Raw genomic sequence first — 17,031 nt, 5'->3', positions numbered from 1 at the left:
CTTTTTGCGTGACCTGACCAAATTCACATATAAATGTACGTTATAGATCTGTCATTCTCATTGAAAGCAAGTCTAACAAGTGGTAGATATGTTCTATGTGCACAATTTCTATGCTTCTCGTTCTTAAGTTTACTTTTTGCGTCTTATAATTTTGGTTTTGTACACCAGCTTCAAACAGCTGAAAATACAATATTTCTGGTTATTGAAAATATATTTCACAGCGGTTTAAGATGTTACAATGATTCTCTACACTGTACTTGTTTCTTTTGTTACAAACTTAAATTAGACAATTAGACAAGCAATTTCTGCATAGTGAATCTTTAAAATAATTCAAAATTGCATTTAGCTTTAAAGCCTAGCAAAGAGCAATGCTCAATTTTAAGTGAATGGAGCAATTAGCATGCTAACTAGATTAACTGCTAACAGAGCTAGCACATTTTGCAACATTGTAGTTCGCCAAAGTCTAGGTCTCACAAACTCAACAAAATCTTGTTCAAAACTATCCCTCAACATGGAACGGAAGCTTCAGGTGAGGAGCAAGTTGCAGTGGTTTAATTTATCCAAAATATTCAACATTATAACTATTTTCAAGCACTTTTCTGTCCTTTTCTCTGGTGTAATCTTCATTCATCAGCAGTCTAGAATCTTCTGGTCGTCAGCGAGTATATTCCAGCGGGCAGGGTTGCCAGGTCTAGATAACATTTCTTTTTTTCCCTTATATTTTTTGTTAAATTTTTACGCCCCTTTTCTCCCCAATTTCGTGGTATCCAATTGTTAGTAATTACTATCTTGTCTCATCACTACAACTCCCGTACGGGCTCGGCAGAGAAGAAGGTCGAAAGCCATGGGTCCTCCGAAACACAACCCAACCAAGCCACACTGCTTCTTAACCGGGAAACCAGCCGCACCAATGTGTCGGAGGAAACACCTTGCACCTGGCTACCTTGGTTAGCACTCACTGCGCCCGGCCCGCCACAGGAGTCGCTGGTGCGCGATGAGACAAGGATATCCCTACCGGCCAAACCCGCCCTAATCCGGACGACGCTGGGGCAATTGTGCGTCCCCCCACGGACCTCCTGGTCGCGGCCGGCTGCGACAGAGCCTGGGCGTGAACCCAGAGTCTCTGGTGGCACAGCTAGCGCTGCGATTCAGTGCCCTAGACCAATGCGCCACCCGGGAGGCACTAGATAACATTTCTATGTGAATGACTACTCAAAACCCACCCAAAAGGCCTGGAAACTAGCCCAGCATTCCATTGTATACAGTACCAGTAAAAAGTTTGGACACACTGACCCATTCCAGGGCTTTTCTTTATTTTTACTATTTTCTACATTGTAGAATATTAGAGAAGACATCAAAACTATGAAATAACACAGGTCACAGTCATGTACTATCCAAAAAAGTGTAAAACAAATCAAAATACATTTTATAATTGAGATTTTTCAAAGTAGCCACCCTTTGCCTTGATGACAGCTTTGCACACTCTTGGCATTCTCTCAACCAGCTTCATGAGGTAGTCACCTGGAATGCATTTCAATTAACAGGTGTGCCTTCTTAAAAGTTTATTTGTGGAATTTCTTTCCTTCTTAATGCGTTTGAGCCAATCAGTTGTGTTGTGACAAGGTAGGGGTGGTATACAGAAGATAGCCCTATTTGGTAAAATACTAAGTCCATATAATAGCAAGAACAGCTCAAATAAGCAAGAAGAAATGACAGTACATCATTACCCTAAGACATGAAGATCAGTCAATATGGAAAATGTCAAGAACTTTTAAAGTTTCTTCAAGTGCAGTCGCAAAACCCCCAAAAAGCGCTATGATGAAACTGTCTCTCATGAGGACCGCCACAGGAAAGGAAGACCCAGAATTACCTCTGCTGCAGAGGATAAGTTCATTGGAGTTACCAGCCTCAGAAATTGCAGCCCAAATAAATGCTTCATAGAGTTCAAGTAACAGACACATCTCAACATCAACTGCGTGAATCAGGACTTCATGGTCGAATTGCTGCAAAGAAACCATTACTAAAGGACACCAATAATAATAAGAGACTTGCTTTGGCCAAGAAACACGAGCAATAGACATTAGACCAGTGTAAATCTGTCCTTTGGTCTGATGAGTTAAAATTTTAGATTTTTGGTTCCAACTGCCGTGTCTTTGTGAGACGCAGAGTAGGTGAATGGATGATCTCTGCATGTGTTGTTCCCACCGTGAAGCATGGAGGAGGAGGTGTGGGGGTGCTTTGCTGGTGACACTGTCTGTGATTTATTTAGAATTCATGCCACACTTAGCCAGCATGGCTACCACAGCATTCTGCAGTGATATGCCATCCCATCTTGTTTGCGCTTAGTGGGACTAGAATTTGGGTTTTCAACTGGACAATGACCCAACACACCTCCAGGTTGTGTAAGGGCTATTTTACCAAGAAGGAGAGTGATGGAGTGCTAAATCAGATGACAAGGCCTCCACAATCACCAGTTGAGATGGTTTGGGATGAGTTGGACCGCAGAGTGAAGGAAAAGCAGCCAACAAGTGTTCAGCATATGTGGGAACTCCTTCAAGACTGTTGGAAAATCATTCCAGGTGAAGCTGGTTGAGAGAATGCCAAGAGTGTGCAAAGCTGTCATCAAGGCAAAAGGTGGCTACTTTGAAAAATCTAAAATATATTTAGATTTGTTTAACAATCTTTTGGTTACTACATGATTCCATATGTGTTATTTCATAGATTTGATGTCTTCACTATTATTCTACAATGTAGAGAATAGTGCAAATGAAGAATAACCCTTGTATCCGAACTTTTGACTGGTACTGTATAGCGATAAAAATGATGCCAGCACGCCAACTACCATGCTGAAACATGAGGTGATGGTGGCGTATGAATGGCACGACGATGGGCCTCAGGATCTCATCACGGTATCTCTGTGCATTCAAATTGCCATCGATAAAATGCAATTGTGTTCATTGTCCATAGTTTATGCATGCCCACAACATAACCCCACCGCCACCATGGGGCACTCTGTTCATGATGTTGACATCAGCAAACTGCTCGCCCACACGACGCCATACACGCCATACACGTCTGCCATCTGCCCAGTACAGTTGAAACCAGGATTCATCTGTGAAGAACACACTTCTCCAGTGTGCAAGTGGCCATCGAAGGTGGGCGTTTGCCCAATGAAGTCGGATTCAAAGCCGAAATGAAGTCAGGTCATGACCCTGGTGAGGATGATGAGCACACAGATCAGCTTCCCTGAGACGGTTTCTGACAGTTTGTGCAGAAATGATTTAATTGTGCAAACCCACAGTTTCATCAGCTGTCCAGGTGGCAGGTCTCAGACGATCCCGCAGATGAAGAAGACGGATGTGGAGGTCCTGGTTTGGCATGATTACACGTGGTCAGTGGTTGTGAGGCCGGATGGACGTACTGCCTAATTCTCTAAAATGACATTGGATGCGGCTTATGATAGAAAAATGAATCTCTGGCAACAGCTCTGGTGGAACTTCCTGCAGTCAATATGCCAATTGCACACTCCCTCAAAACTTGAGACATCTGTGGCATTGTGTTGCGTGACAAAACGGCACATTTTAGAGTGGCATTTTATTGTCCCGAGCACAAGATGCACATGTGTAATGATCATGCTGTTTAATCTGCTTCTTTATATAGCACACCTGTCAAGTGGATGGATTATCTTGGCAAAGGAGAAATGCTCACTAACAGGGATGTAAACTAATTTGTGCACAACATATGAGAGAAATAAGCTTTTTGTGCATGTGGAACATCTCAGGGATCTTTTATTTCAGCTCATGAAACATGGGACCAACGCTTTACATGTTGCGTTTATATTTCTGTCCAGTATACTTTTTAGCTACTTTGCACCTAACCCATAAGCCCTTTAATCCTAACCATAACCATAATATAGGACTAAGATCAAATCGTACCACACCGTCTCCAATGCTCGTGGGATGTGGCAGGGCTTGCAAACCATTACAGACTACAAAGGGAAGCACAGCCGCGAGCTGCCCAGTGACACGAGCCTACCAGACAAGCTAAATTACTTCTATGCTCGCTTCGAGGCAAGTAACACTAAAACATGCATGAGAGCATCAGCTGTTCCGGACGACTGTGTGATCACGCTCTCCGAAGCCGATGTGAGTAAGACCATTAAACAGGTCAACATTCACAAGGCCGCAGGGCCAGACGGATTACCAGGACTTGTACTCCGAGCATGCGCTGACCAAGTGTCTTCACTGACATTTTCAACCTCTCCCTGTCTGAGTCTGTAATACCAACATGTTTCAAGCAGACCACCATAGTACCTGTGTCCAAGAACACAAAGGTAACCTGCCAGAATGACTACCGACCCGTAGCACTCACGTCTGTGGCCATGAAGTGCTTTGAAAGGCTGGTCATGGCCCACATGAACACCATTTTCCCAGAAACCTTAGACCCACTCCAATTTGCATACCTCCCCAACAGATCCACAGATGATGCAATCTCTATTGCACTCCACACTGACCTTTCCCACCTGGACAAAAGGAACACCTATCTGAGAATGCTATTCATTGACTACAGCTCAGCGTTCAACACCATAGTGCCCTCAAAGCTCATCACTAAGCTAAGGACCCTGGGACTAAACACCTTCCTCTGCAACTGGATCCTGGACTTCCTGACGGGTCGCCCCCAGGTGGTAAGGGTAGGCAACAACACATCCGCCATGCTGATCCTCAATACGGGGTCCCCTCAGGGGTGCGTTCTCAGTCCGCTCCTGTACTCACTGTTCACTCATGACTACATGGTCAGGCACGACTCCAACACCATCATTAAGTTTGCAGATGACACAACAGTGGTAGGCCTGATCACCGACAACGATTGACAGCCTATAGGGAGGAGGTCAGAGACCTGGCCGGGTGGTGCAGGACAACAACCTCTCCCTCAACGTGATCAAGACAAAGGAGATGATTGTGGACTACAGGAAAAGGAGGACCGAGCACGCCCCCATTCTCATCAACAGGGCTGTAGTGGAGCAGGTTGAGAGCTTCAAGTTCCTTGGTGTCCACATCACCAACAAACTATCATGGTCCAAGCACACCAAGACAGTCGTGAAGAGGGCACGACAAAACCTATTCCCCCTCAGGAGACTGAAAAGATTTGGCATGAGTCCTCAGATCCTCAGAAAGTTTGACAGCTGCACCAGAGAGCATCCTGACTGGTTGCCTTCACTGCCTGGTATGGCAACTGCTCGRCCTTCGACCGCAAGACACTACAGAGGGTAGTGCGTACGGCCCAGTACATCTCTGGGGCCAAGCTTCCTGCCATCCAGGACCTATATACCAGGCGGTGTCAGAGGAAGGCCCTAAAAATTGTAAAAGACTCCAGCCACCCTAGTCATAGACTGTTCTCTCTCCTACCGCACGGCAAGCGGTACTGGAGCGCCAAGTCTAGGTCCAAAAGGCTTCTTAACAGCTTCTACCCCCAAGCCATAAGACTCCTGAATAGCTAATTAAATGGCTACCCTGATTATTTGCATTGCCCTCTCCCACTCCTCTTTTACACTGCTGCTATTATCTGTTTATTATCTATGCATAGACACTTTAACTCTACCTACACGTACATGATACCTCAATTACCTCGACTAACTGGTGCCCCTGCACATTGACTCTGTACCAGTATCCCCTGTATATAGCCTCGCTATTGTTATTTTACTTCTCGTCTTTAATTATTTGCTACTTTTAATAATTTTTTTTACCTATCTATTTTTTACTTAACACGTATTTTTCTTAAAACTGCATTGTTTGTTAAGGGCTTGTAAGTAAGCATGTGACATATAATTTGATTTGACCTTAAGCCCTAACTTAACCCCTTGCCTAGCTAATGTTAGCCACCTTGCTAATGTTAGTGTTTGCTACCAAGCTAACATTAGACACAACAAATTGCAATTCGTAGCATATTATACAAATTGGAATTCATAACATATCATCTGAAATGGATGATGGACATCCATAAATTAATACATACCATACTAATTGTAACATATCATATGGATTTTGTTTACTATGTTTAGTCTACCCCTGAGTCCAGGTTAAGAAGACAGTTGGAGAGATGCAGGCAGGGTGCGGCAGCTTTTTTACCCATTGCAATATTCCATCTGTGACACTCAAATTCAAGCTGTGCAATTGTCTGTGCTTATGAAAAAGCCTGCTGTGTTTTTTTGGGAAAAGCTTAATTACGGCAGCTAATCATGCTTGAGGCACACTATTATATCAGTGTGTCATGCAGAGGTGAGGCTTGTGTGGCTCTGACTCTGGGCCTGGCTGCTTCCTGATACAGGTCTGAGATGGGAGGCCACTTGACCACAAACAACATTAGCCCATAGGACTGATCACAAGTCCAGGTTCAAAACCAGAGGGAAGTGATTTCCTTTGAAGTTTTTTTCACATTGTTTCCCAGGGTGTAGAAAATGTAAAGAGGTTTACTGGAAAGACGGGTCGACGAATACGCTTTCTATACCTCACCTGAAACGTGAATATATCTTTAAGTTTGTTTTATAGATGGCTACTAGTAGACCTAATGGAGGTGGAGACTCAATGTCCAAAGCTTAGCATTACCCTGAGCCACCATAATCTCTTATACCTTGCTCCTCAATCAGTCACTACGATGAATGAAGATGTCTCTGAAGCACTGGCTATGTGAGCTCAATACACGGGAGGCAGGGGAACATAAACTGATTGTACAAAACATTAAGAACACCTGCTCTTTCCATGACTTAGACTGACCAGGTGAATCTAGGTGAAAGCTGTGATGCCTTATTGATGCCATTTCAATTCGTGTAGATGAGGGTAGGAGACAGCTTAAAGAAGGATTTTTAAGCCTTGAGATAATAGAAACATGGATTGCGTGTGTGTGCCATTAAGAGGGTGAATGGGAAAGACAAAAAATGTAAGTGGCTTTGAACGGGATATGATAGTAGGTGCCAGGTGCACCGGTTTGTGTCAAGAACTGCAACGCTGCTGGATTTTTCACACAACATTTTGCTGTGTGTATCAAGAATGGTCCAACACCCAAAGGACAAACAGCCAACTTGACACAACTGTGGGAAGCACTGGAGTGAACATGGGCCCGGCTCCTTGTGGAAAGCAGTCGACACCTTTCAGAGTCCATGAGAGACAAATGTAGGTGTTCTGAGGGCAAAAGGGCAGGGGGGCTGCAACTCAATATTAAGAAGTTGTTCCTAATATTTGGTATACTCAATGTATGGAGAAGGACTAACCTGAGACTGAAGAGTGTGTGGGTGTTTCTGCATGTCTCACATAATAATTACTCATCACTAGAAGTCCATCCTGACCTATGGTAGCTGAGTCTCTCTCTCTCTCCCAGAATACATTGTATCAAATCTGACTATCACTGAGATATGATACTGTTGGCTATATTATGGTTCTTATTACAGATGTAAAGAACCAGTCTGTGAGGAAATTTAAAGGAACATTTTTACAGTAACTTACACAGACACCCATGTCAAGTGTGTTGTTTCAGAGCTGTAGGGTGGTGGAGGGACCTGAAAGTGTGTGTTGATGTCAGTGTGCGCCTGTCCCTGTTCGCAGAAGCGCTCGCACACATACACACACACACACACACAGTGGAAACCCCAGTTGAGTGTTAGTAGATACACTAGTGAGAGCTGGGCCATGGCTCACTTCCCTCTGTTTCTCTCAGTATGTGATGCATGTGGAAACCTGTGGAAACACAGAGAGGAGTGACATGAGCAGGCTCTCATTATTCATTGTATGTTTCTCTCTCTCTCTATCATATTAGTGCTGGTTTCCAACAGCAGCCCCATATTTAGAGAGCATTAGAAAATACGTTTTGATCAGTCATCGAAATAAAAGTACTGAAAACATGTTGGCTCACTAGTTAGAAATAAAGTGGAGAACAAGCTATAAGATGAGAAATACCAGAGTTTTGGTACAGCTAACTAGTGCTAGCTAACACTACTTAGCTAACGCTACTTAGCTAACGCTACTTAGCTAACGCTACCTCGATACTCCAAGTAGAAATCGATACTGGAGTCAAAGTATCAATATAATATTGAGGTATGTAACTATTAATTTTTTTCTGGTATTCTGGTGTTGTAAAGATGGGGGCCTGGAACAGAGATTGTGTGTTCCTTCCCAAAACTTTTGTCGTCTTTTTCATTTTCCCCATAGGCTAGTTCTGTGTTGTTTTATGTACGTGTCCCTTGTTGTTTCTTCCATGTGGTTTCTTTGTCTTTCAGCCTCTTATCTCTTTGTTTCTTCCCTTGCTCTCCTTCTATTTTCTCTCCTATTTTCTCTCTTGACTTCCTGCTATCTCTCCCCCTCAATCACACCCTCACTCAATCTCTCTCTCCCCCTCCTTCCCTCGCTCTCACTCCCTATCTCTGTATCTCCTTCTCCCTTCCTCTCTCTATCTCTCTCTCATTCTCACAGCATTCCCAACTGCTGATGATTGATCAAGGTTTTCAAGGTTTGCCCTTTCCTGTTATTTAGTGGAGAATATTATGCACAGCCTGCCTCCATACGATCAGGATTAGCATGTGCTCATTTACTGTAGGCTGTGCGTTTGTGTGTCGGTGTGTGTGTTGTGATAGTAGCCCCCTGTCAGGGATGTTGATCAGTTGTTTCTGAATTAAAGAGAAGCATGTTCATAATAGCGTACCTGTCTCATTATCAAGATCAGCTCGACCACTGACTGCCTTCCCACACACACACCCAGTGCCCAGCCCGCAGATACTTTGCCGCACTCTTTCTGAACACAGCCTGAAAGAAATCTGGAAGTTCAATAGTTAATGTCTTCCCTTGCTGTTTTTCCTTTTCCTCACTCTCTCCCTCGCTCGCTCCCTCTATCTCCTTTCCTCTCTCTCCATTCCCCTCGCTCTCACCCCTCTCTCCTTCATTCTGCACTCCCCCTCTCTCTCTCTTGCTGATGGACTCTTCTTTTTATTTTCACACTCCACCATACCCCCTTTTTTGTTCTCTTTTTCCCTCTCCTTCTTTCCTCTAGCCCTCCCTTCCTCTTCTCCCTCTTTCACTGCATGTTCTTTCAGCCCTCCCTCTCTTTATCTCTCTTCCCCATCCCCACCCCCTCTAGAGAACTCCTCCCTCCCTCCTCTTTTCTTTCTTTCTTTCTTTCTTTCTTTCATTCTTTCTTTTTCTCTTTCTTTTACCACATCCTTTCTTCTGCTTTTGCTCTCCCCGTCTCTCCTTTCCCTTCTTCCTCCTTTTTTGCTGCATTCTGTTCTTCCCTCCCCCTCCCCCATCTCTCTTTCCTTCTCTCTCTTTTCTTTCTGTCTCTGTCTCTCTCACCCCCCCCCGTCCTCCCTCCTCTCTGCCTCTCCTCCCTCCCTCTCCCTCTTTCTTCCTTATTCTCTCTCCCCCATGTCTGTCTCACTCCCTCCTCTCTTTCCTGACTGCTTTCTCTCCTTTCTTTCTCCTTCTCTTTCTTTTGTCATCATTTTTCTACTGAATCTCAGAATGGTCACTTCAAACTGTCTCGCGTTTAATTAATTCAATGTAATAAATAAAGACAGAAATATACATGTTCTCTGGAAAGTTAAAATGTTAGCATATCTTATTTGATATTAGCCACTGACAGAGACACATCCACCTATACTGTGTGTGCATGTGTGTGAATGTTGTGTGTCTGTGTGTGTACGTGCGCACGCACAGAGAACTACGCTTAGATGTTAAAATTGTTGTGTGTTTGATTAGGCTTGCTAAAGGAAATGCAAAGTATGAGTGTGATAAAGAGAAGCTAGGCTTGGGTTTCTGTGTGGCCTTAAAGACAAACGTCTGTTGAAGGGTCATGCTGAATTGTGTGTGTGAGAAAGAGAGATAAAATGTGTGCGCTGTATGTGCGTGTGTTTGTCGGTGTGTCTGTGTGGTGAAAGAGAGAGAGAGAGAGAGACTAGGAAGAGAAGAAAAAGGAGAGGGGGAGAGAGATAAAGAGAAGTGAGCTGGGAGGGAGAGAGGGAGGGAGAAAGAAATGGTTGTGTGTGTGTGTGTGTGTGTGTGTGTGTGTGTGTGGTGTGTGTGTGTGTGTGGTGTGTGTGTGTGTGGTGTGTGTGTGTGTGTGTGTGTGTGTGTGGTGTGGTGTGTGTGGAGGGGGGGGGGGGGGCAGGCACAGTCAGTTCTGATAACAGCAACAGTAGGAGGGAGGAGTGAGTCGTGGGACCGCCCCACTCTCCCACAGATATAAATAGGAGCCGGATTTTTTTTACTCCACTCAGTTCTCCTGAAGGATGAGATCCCTGAAACACCTCAAAACATCACACCAGGAACAATGTGGTGAGTTGTTAGCCTAAACTGAGACGTGATTACAATACTAGTTCAGTGGGGATGTTGTATGTTGATTTTAAGGTGGTTACACTGTCTCTCTCTAAGTCAAAGGAGATTACTTTTCTAATTCATAAGTACTGCAGCAAGAAACATATTTTACAGCTAAGAGTAGATCACCAGACTAGACTACTAACTATTCTCTCCTCTCTGTCTCTGTCACACCTTGCTAAGCTGCTAAGCTTCATATTTGTTTCTGATTGTTTGATATTTTGTCTTAAAACCTTCTTTCACATACAACTTCAAATGTATAAGTATAGACTTGCAATTATATCTTGCCTTTCTGTTTCTCTGTCATTTGTCTTTTGCCTTTCATTTGTCGTGCTTTTCTCCTTCCTTCCCCTCTCTACCTCCCCTCCTTTCTCTCACTCACTCACTCTGTCTCTCTCTGTCTCTCTCACTCCTCCCACACCCTCCCTCTCCTTTTCCTTTCTCTCCCTCTCCCCATCTCTCTCACATGCTCACTCAATCTCTCCCTTCCCTCCCCCCTTTCTTTATCTTTCAGCCTCTGCATCTCATTTCGCTCCCCTCCCTCCACTCCTCCCTGCCCCACATCTCGCTTTCTCTTCTTTTTCCTCCTCTCTCCCTACTTTCTACCACACACACACACTGACACTCACACACACACCACACAACACATATCACACACACACACACACACACACACAACACACACACCACCACAAGCACAACATCAACACACAACAAACACACACACACACACACACACACACACACACACAGAAAGAGAGAAAGAGATACACACCTCACTCTCTGTGTTCCTCTCACAAACACAAAGTCTGTCTCTGTCTGACTACTTTAAAAGGAGTAATTATAAATTATGTGGTTACCAGGGCATCCAGGTCTACCCCCCCCACTCTTCCCTCTTTCCCTCCTTTCTCTTCCTCCTTTTTTTCTGTCTTCATCCCCTCTCTGTCTCTTTCCTCAGTATTGTATTATGAAAGATAGCAGCTCATAATCTGTTGTAGTGTATGTTCTAGACCAGGGGTACTCAACTCTTACCTTACGAAGTCCGGAGCATGCTGGTTTTCTATTTTACCTGATAATTAATTGCACCCACCTGGTGTCCTAGATCTAAATCAGTTCCTGATTAGAGGGGAACAATGAAAAAATGCAGTGGAACTGGCTACGAGTTCCAGAGTTGAGTTTGAGGGTCCTAGACTAAGGTGTATAAAGAGGCTAGGGTTTATCTCATGTATTTTTCCATCATTACACCAGGTTTGAAGGAAATTACCTGAAAGTATTGGGGTACACTAGGGACCTGTCATTTATTATGGAGCTGGAGCTTGGTTGTGCCAGCATTTAGCTTTCTTCTAGTTCCACTCTGTTTTGCCTTTTCAATCATCTAGAGGGCAAACACAATCATTTGTAGACCATAATGCTGCTTTTTGGTGTATACCATAACAATACTCTTATGTATAAGTATTGCATACTTAATCAGTTCTACTCTCAATCATATTTCTGTCATGGTTATAACTGAGTATGTCATGTACCACCTTGTAACGGAAGCCCTGTGGCAGTGGAGGTGAACTGTGAGAGGAGACCATGTGTTTGGTGTTAGCCTACTATTAGCAGTGCAAGGCAGACGGCTAGGCTTGCTCCTCACGAATGGGACTGATAGATAACCCCAGCCTCCAGCCCAGTGATGATGAACCCAGTATGGTCAGCCTGGCCAGGGCCACTCTGGACTCCACAGGAAACTCTGTGGACAGGCCACGGAAGTCCACTTCCTGGTTGGGCCTGCATCCCATTTGTGTTCCTTATGATTTTAAAGGCTGTCAAGGAAGGAAACAGGGCTCGAGTACCGATCTGCCTTATCTCCTCCATCTAATGTTCTCTGCTGGATTCAGAGCAAAGAAGCACGACGTTGTCAGAATGCAGCTGACTGTCTCTAGCAGGCTGTAGGGAGTTGCATGAAAAACAAATGTGTCAGACCACTTCAGGGATCTTATGAACTATCAATCATTATTCCCACCACACACACCTACCATTGATTTCTTAGGAATACGTATCACTTAGAGAGATCTGACAGTCAGTCCTTGTACTTAAGCAATATGTGGCTTATACAACGGCAGTATATTATAAAGCAATCTCACAATGTTGAATACATGTCTTTGTGTGGTGTAGTCTGCTGCTGTGTGCTGACCTGATCAGTGTTGTGTGTGTGTTCTCTGTTAGGAGGAGGAGAGTGGCCGTCTGGTGCGGTGCTACCCCAAGGTGGTGGAGGGCCAGGTGGATGCAGGGACACAGACAGAACCCGTGGTGGTGCTGTCACTGGCCCAGGCTGCTGTCCTGGGCCTTATCTCCCAGAATGAGATCTTTGGCGCCACCATCGCCCCCAATGGCTTCTACATGGGCGAGCCCAGGGAGTATGGCAGGACCCCTCCTACTCCAGAGGGCATGGAGTATGAGTACGCTGACCAGCTGATTGGGGCCAACGGGGACTACCTGGCTGAGCCTGTAGGGGAGTCGGAGCACCACAGCAGTGAGAGGAGGCGCCCCGGGCCCAGAGGGAGGACCAGGAGACCCAGGAGTGAAGGAGGAGCGCCAGGGGAGCCCCCTCATAGAGTCCCCAACATACAGACTCAGGTCAAAGGGGAGCGGGGAGAGTCTGACACCCCTCCGTCCTGCATCCACATGGTGAAGAGCCGTAGCAGCCCAGGCAAGACAGATGAGCCAGCCACTCACAGAGGGCCTCTGAAGGAGGAGCAGAGCTGTGGTAACTGTGCTGTGTGTGTGAGAGAGACGTCCAGTCAGACCCAGACAGACGCACGGCCAGAGCAGGGGCCAGAGGAGAGGAGGGAGGGAGGAGGAGAGGGACAAGGAGAGGAGGTAGCTGAGGAGGAAGAAGGAGTGTTGAACCTCAAGACTGGAGGAGACAGGGGAGACAGTCCCAGTCCCGTCATGAACCGCTACTTTGAGTCCAGCGAGGTGGCCTATGAGTCTGCTGACATGGCCGTGGGGGACTATGACGAGAGCAGCCAGGGCATGTTGTGGGCTGCAGACGCTGAGGGAATAGCCAGGCGCATGCAGATCGACCGGCTGGACGTCAACGTCCAGATAGATGAGTCCTACTGCGTGGATGTGGGAGAGGGCCTGAAGAGATGGAAGTGCCGCATGTGTGAGAAGTCTTATACCTCCAAGTACAACCTGGTCACCCACATCCTGGGCCACAACGGCATTAAGCCCCATGAGTGTCTGCACTGCGGAAAGCTGTTCAAGCAGCCCAGCCACCTCCAGACCCACCTGCTCACCCACCAGGGCACCCGGCCACACAAGTGCACCGTGTGTAAGAAGGCCTTCACCCAGACCAGCCACCTGAAGAGGCACATGCTGCAGCACTCGGACGTCAAGCCTTACAGCTGCCGCTTCTGTGGCCGAGGCTTCGCCTACCCCAGCGAGCTCCGGTCCCACGAGAACAAACACGAGAACGGCCACTGCCATGTGTGTTCCCAGTGCGCCATGGAGTTCCCCACCCACGCCTACCTGAAGCGCCACCAGACCAGTCACCAGGGCCCCACCACCTACCAGTGCACTGAGTGCAACAAGTCCTTTGCCTACCGCAGCCAGCTTCAGAACCACCTCATGAAGCACCAGAACGTAAGGCCCTACGTCTGCCCAGAGTGTGGAATGGAGTTTGTCCAGATCCATCACCTCAAGCAGCATTCCCTCACTCACAAGGTACTGACACCACAGGCCCTCGCCGACCAGGTACTAAAACCCCACTGACTTGATATTCCATATATTACATTATTCTGTACCAACTCCTGTTCTAACTCCAGCTCAGAGTATCAGAGTAGTCCAGGCTCTCACAGGGTCACCCAGGGGTCACACCAGCTCTAGAAGGTCATCAAAATCTCTGCTTCTAATGAATCACACATTTCTTGATTGATGCGATAAACCCTGAGAAAAGATCCATTGCATTCTGCTCATTGAACAACAATCTCTGAGCTGTTTCTATGAATTCCCAGTAACTTGAATTAATTAACAGGCAGAGACAGACAGGGTTAGGTGAACTCAGAGGTATATCAAAATACCTAAAGGCCGTTATTCCTATTGCCTGAACCAGTTGCAAGTGTAAACATAGCCTTCAAAATGCTTGGTTTGTTGTGTTTGGGCTGACCTACTCCAGCATGTGCTTTGTGCTGTGAGTTGTCACACAAACACATACCACCCTTCATGCCTGATGCTACAGTCTATGCTTTGATCCACAGGAGGTTGGTGGCACCTTAATTGGGGAGGATGGGCTTGTGGTAATGGCTGAAGTGGAATAAGTGGAATGGTATCAAATGCATCAAACACAAGGTTTGATGCCATTCCATTAGCTTTGTTCCAGCCATTATTATGAGCCGTCCTCCCCTCAGCAGCCTCCACTGCTCTGATCTACACTGATTCATCCTAGGCCTAGAGCCTCAGTCAGAGAAATTGTAGTGTCACATTAACAGAGTATTTACTTAAATATTGGCTTACACATATTGTCACAAACAATTCTATTTATTTTTAGCATTCATCAAAATGTAGGTGTATCCAAACATTCATGTTAATGTTTTAACATGCTTTTCAATACTAATCATGCACCTCTCCATATTGTGAGAGTATCACAAGCTTAGAGAGCCAACACTTGGTGGTGCTAACGTGTATGTATCAAGTTGCAGCCATTATGCAAGGATTTCACATCTACCCTACAGCAGGTACACCTCTTGGACTGACCTATAATGTCTGTGTGTTTTTGTGTGAAAGCTTGATCGTCTGATAAATGACTATAACAACCACCAATCTTAGTGTTCATTTCAACGTGTAACTTGCTGTTCAAACCGTAACTTGCTGTTTATCAACAATAAAACCAACTTTATTCAACCAAATTAATTAATGCGCCAATCCTCTTTATTTTCCCAGAGTATGAAGGAATTCAAATGTGAGGTGTGTGCCCGGGAGTTCACCCTCTCTGCTAACCTCAAGAGACACATGCTGATCCACGCCAGCATCAGGCCCTTCCAGTGTCACGTCTGCTTCAAGACCTTTGTCCAGAAACAGACCCTCAAAACACACATGATCGTCCACCTGCCTGTCAAGCCTTTCAAATGCAAGGTAAGAAGAGTAGGTCTCTATAGACAGCATGGGTTGAGTTCCACTGTTTCCAGAGTGTTGAAATTGAGTGCTGTTCTTTTGTGTTCCAGGTGTGTGGCAAATCTTTCAACAGAATGTACAACCTCCTGGGCCACATGCACCTCCACGCTGGCAGCAAGCCCTTCAAGTGTCCTTACTGCTCCAGCAAGTTCAACCTGAAGGGCAATCTGAGCCGACACATGAAGGTCAAACACGGCATCCTGGACGCTTCACCAGACGGACAAGGTGACTAACATTATTCATTTATATTATCCTTCAGTTATGTACCTTGTTAGTTATGATTTGATCTTGAATTAGCTAATTCAGTTATGTGATTTTTGTTTCTTGGTACAGAATGTTTATTTCTCAGATACACTAGACATTTCAGTGGGCTCCGTGTTTCATTGTGTTTTTAGTCAGTCTGCCCTTAATGCACTTTAACTCAGCATGTATGTAATCTACTGACAAGTGTTTTGGTGCTTCTCTGCCGCTCCCCTCCCTCTGTGTTTCGCAAATATAGTTGTGCTTGGACTAGACATGCCTGTCTCTATCGGTAGAGAGGGATAGGGAGGCAGGGGAGGACTCTACTGTCCTCTATGAGGCTGGGAGGAGCTGTGTGTGTGTGTGTGTGTGTGTGTGTGTGTGTGTGTGTGTGTGTGTGTGTGTGTGTGTGGTGTGTGTGTGTTGTGTTGTTGTGTGTGTGTGTGTGTGTTGTGTGTGTGTGTGTGGTTGTGTGGACAGGATGGGCTTGTAGTTTGTGTGTGTGTGGACAGGATGGCTGTGTGTGTGTTGTGTGTGGTGTGTGTGTGTGTGGTGTTGTGTGTGGTGTGTGTGTGTGTGTGTGTGTGTGTGTGTGTGTGTGTGTGTGTGTGTGTGTGTGTGTGTGTGTGTGTGTGGTGTGTGTGTGTGTGTGTGTGTGTGTCGACAGATGGGGCTACTGTGATACTGTTCTGTGTATTTCCTTCCTCAATAGCCCCCCCTGACATAGAGAACCAGGAGGACTATGACGAAGACAACTTTGAATTCAGCGAACGAGAGAACCTGGCCAGTAACAACACACCAGACATCGCTAAACTGTCTGAATTGGAGTATTATAGCAGCTACACCAAGGGTGCAGGGCGCTACAAAACTGCATGAATGATTAAAAGACCCCATATTGAGTAGAAATGTAAACTAATAAAGGAAGTTAGTGCCACTAGCAGCTGACAGCAATGTGATGAGCTTTTACTCACTGTAAGGGCATGATTTAAAGTGGTGGAGTCTGCCCATTCATATACACTGGAATCTGTTCTCTCGCTCTGGCATTCATTGGGAGTGAGAGACAGGTAATTTGGGATTGTAGATTTCTCATCGGTCTGTTTGTTTTGTGCTGAAATGTGACTTCAGCTCTAGCTGCCACAACATTGTGATTGATAAATGTAGTTTTCACAGGAAAAAGGGGTCATATCTGAAAATAAACCATCATCTAAACCTCTGGGAGAGACATACTCAACATACATCCCCAGAGGTGGCCTAACTCTGTAAGCACACTTTGTAGGGA

The 17,031-nt window shown here is 45.6% G+C and overlaps 1 protein-coding gene across 1 annotated transcript; it reads left to right on the top strand.

The window, feature by feature from the left end:
- The first annotated feature begins 10,255 nt into the window (after positions 1 to 10,255).
- On the top strand, positions 10,256 to 16,697 carry LOC111953089 (zinc finger protein 710-like). Its single transcript, XM_023972187.3, is given in 6 exon segments — positions 10,256 to 10,291; positions 10,293 to 10,316; positions 12,564 to 14,096; positions 15,282 to 15,473; positions 15,563 to 15,737; positions 16,465 to 16,697. Coding segments are annotated over 6 exon segments (2,109 nt in total). The 5' UTR covers positions 10,256 to 10,270; the 3' UTR covers positions 16,629 to 16,697.
- The last annotated feature ends 334 nt before the right edge of the window (positions 16,698 to 17,031 follow it).

The sequence above is a fragment of the Salvelinus sp. IW2-2015 genome, linkage group LG26 (assembly GCF_002910315.2).
Source record: "Salvelinus sp. IW2-2015 linkage group LG26, ASM291031v2, whole genome shotgun sequence".
Classification (NCBI taxonomy): domain Eukaryota; kingdom Metazoa; phylum Chordata; class Actinopteri; order Salmoniformes; family Salmonidae; genus Salvelinus; species Salvelinus sp. IW2-2015.
The sequence above is the reverse complement of the archived record's forward strand: the minus strand, read 5'-3'. Positions and strand labels throughout refer to the sequence as shown.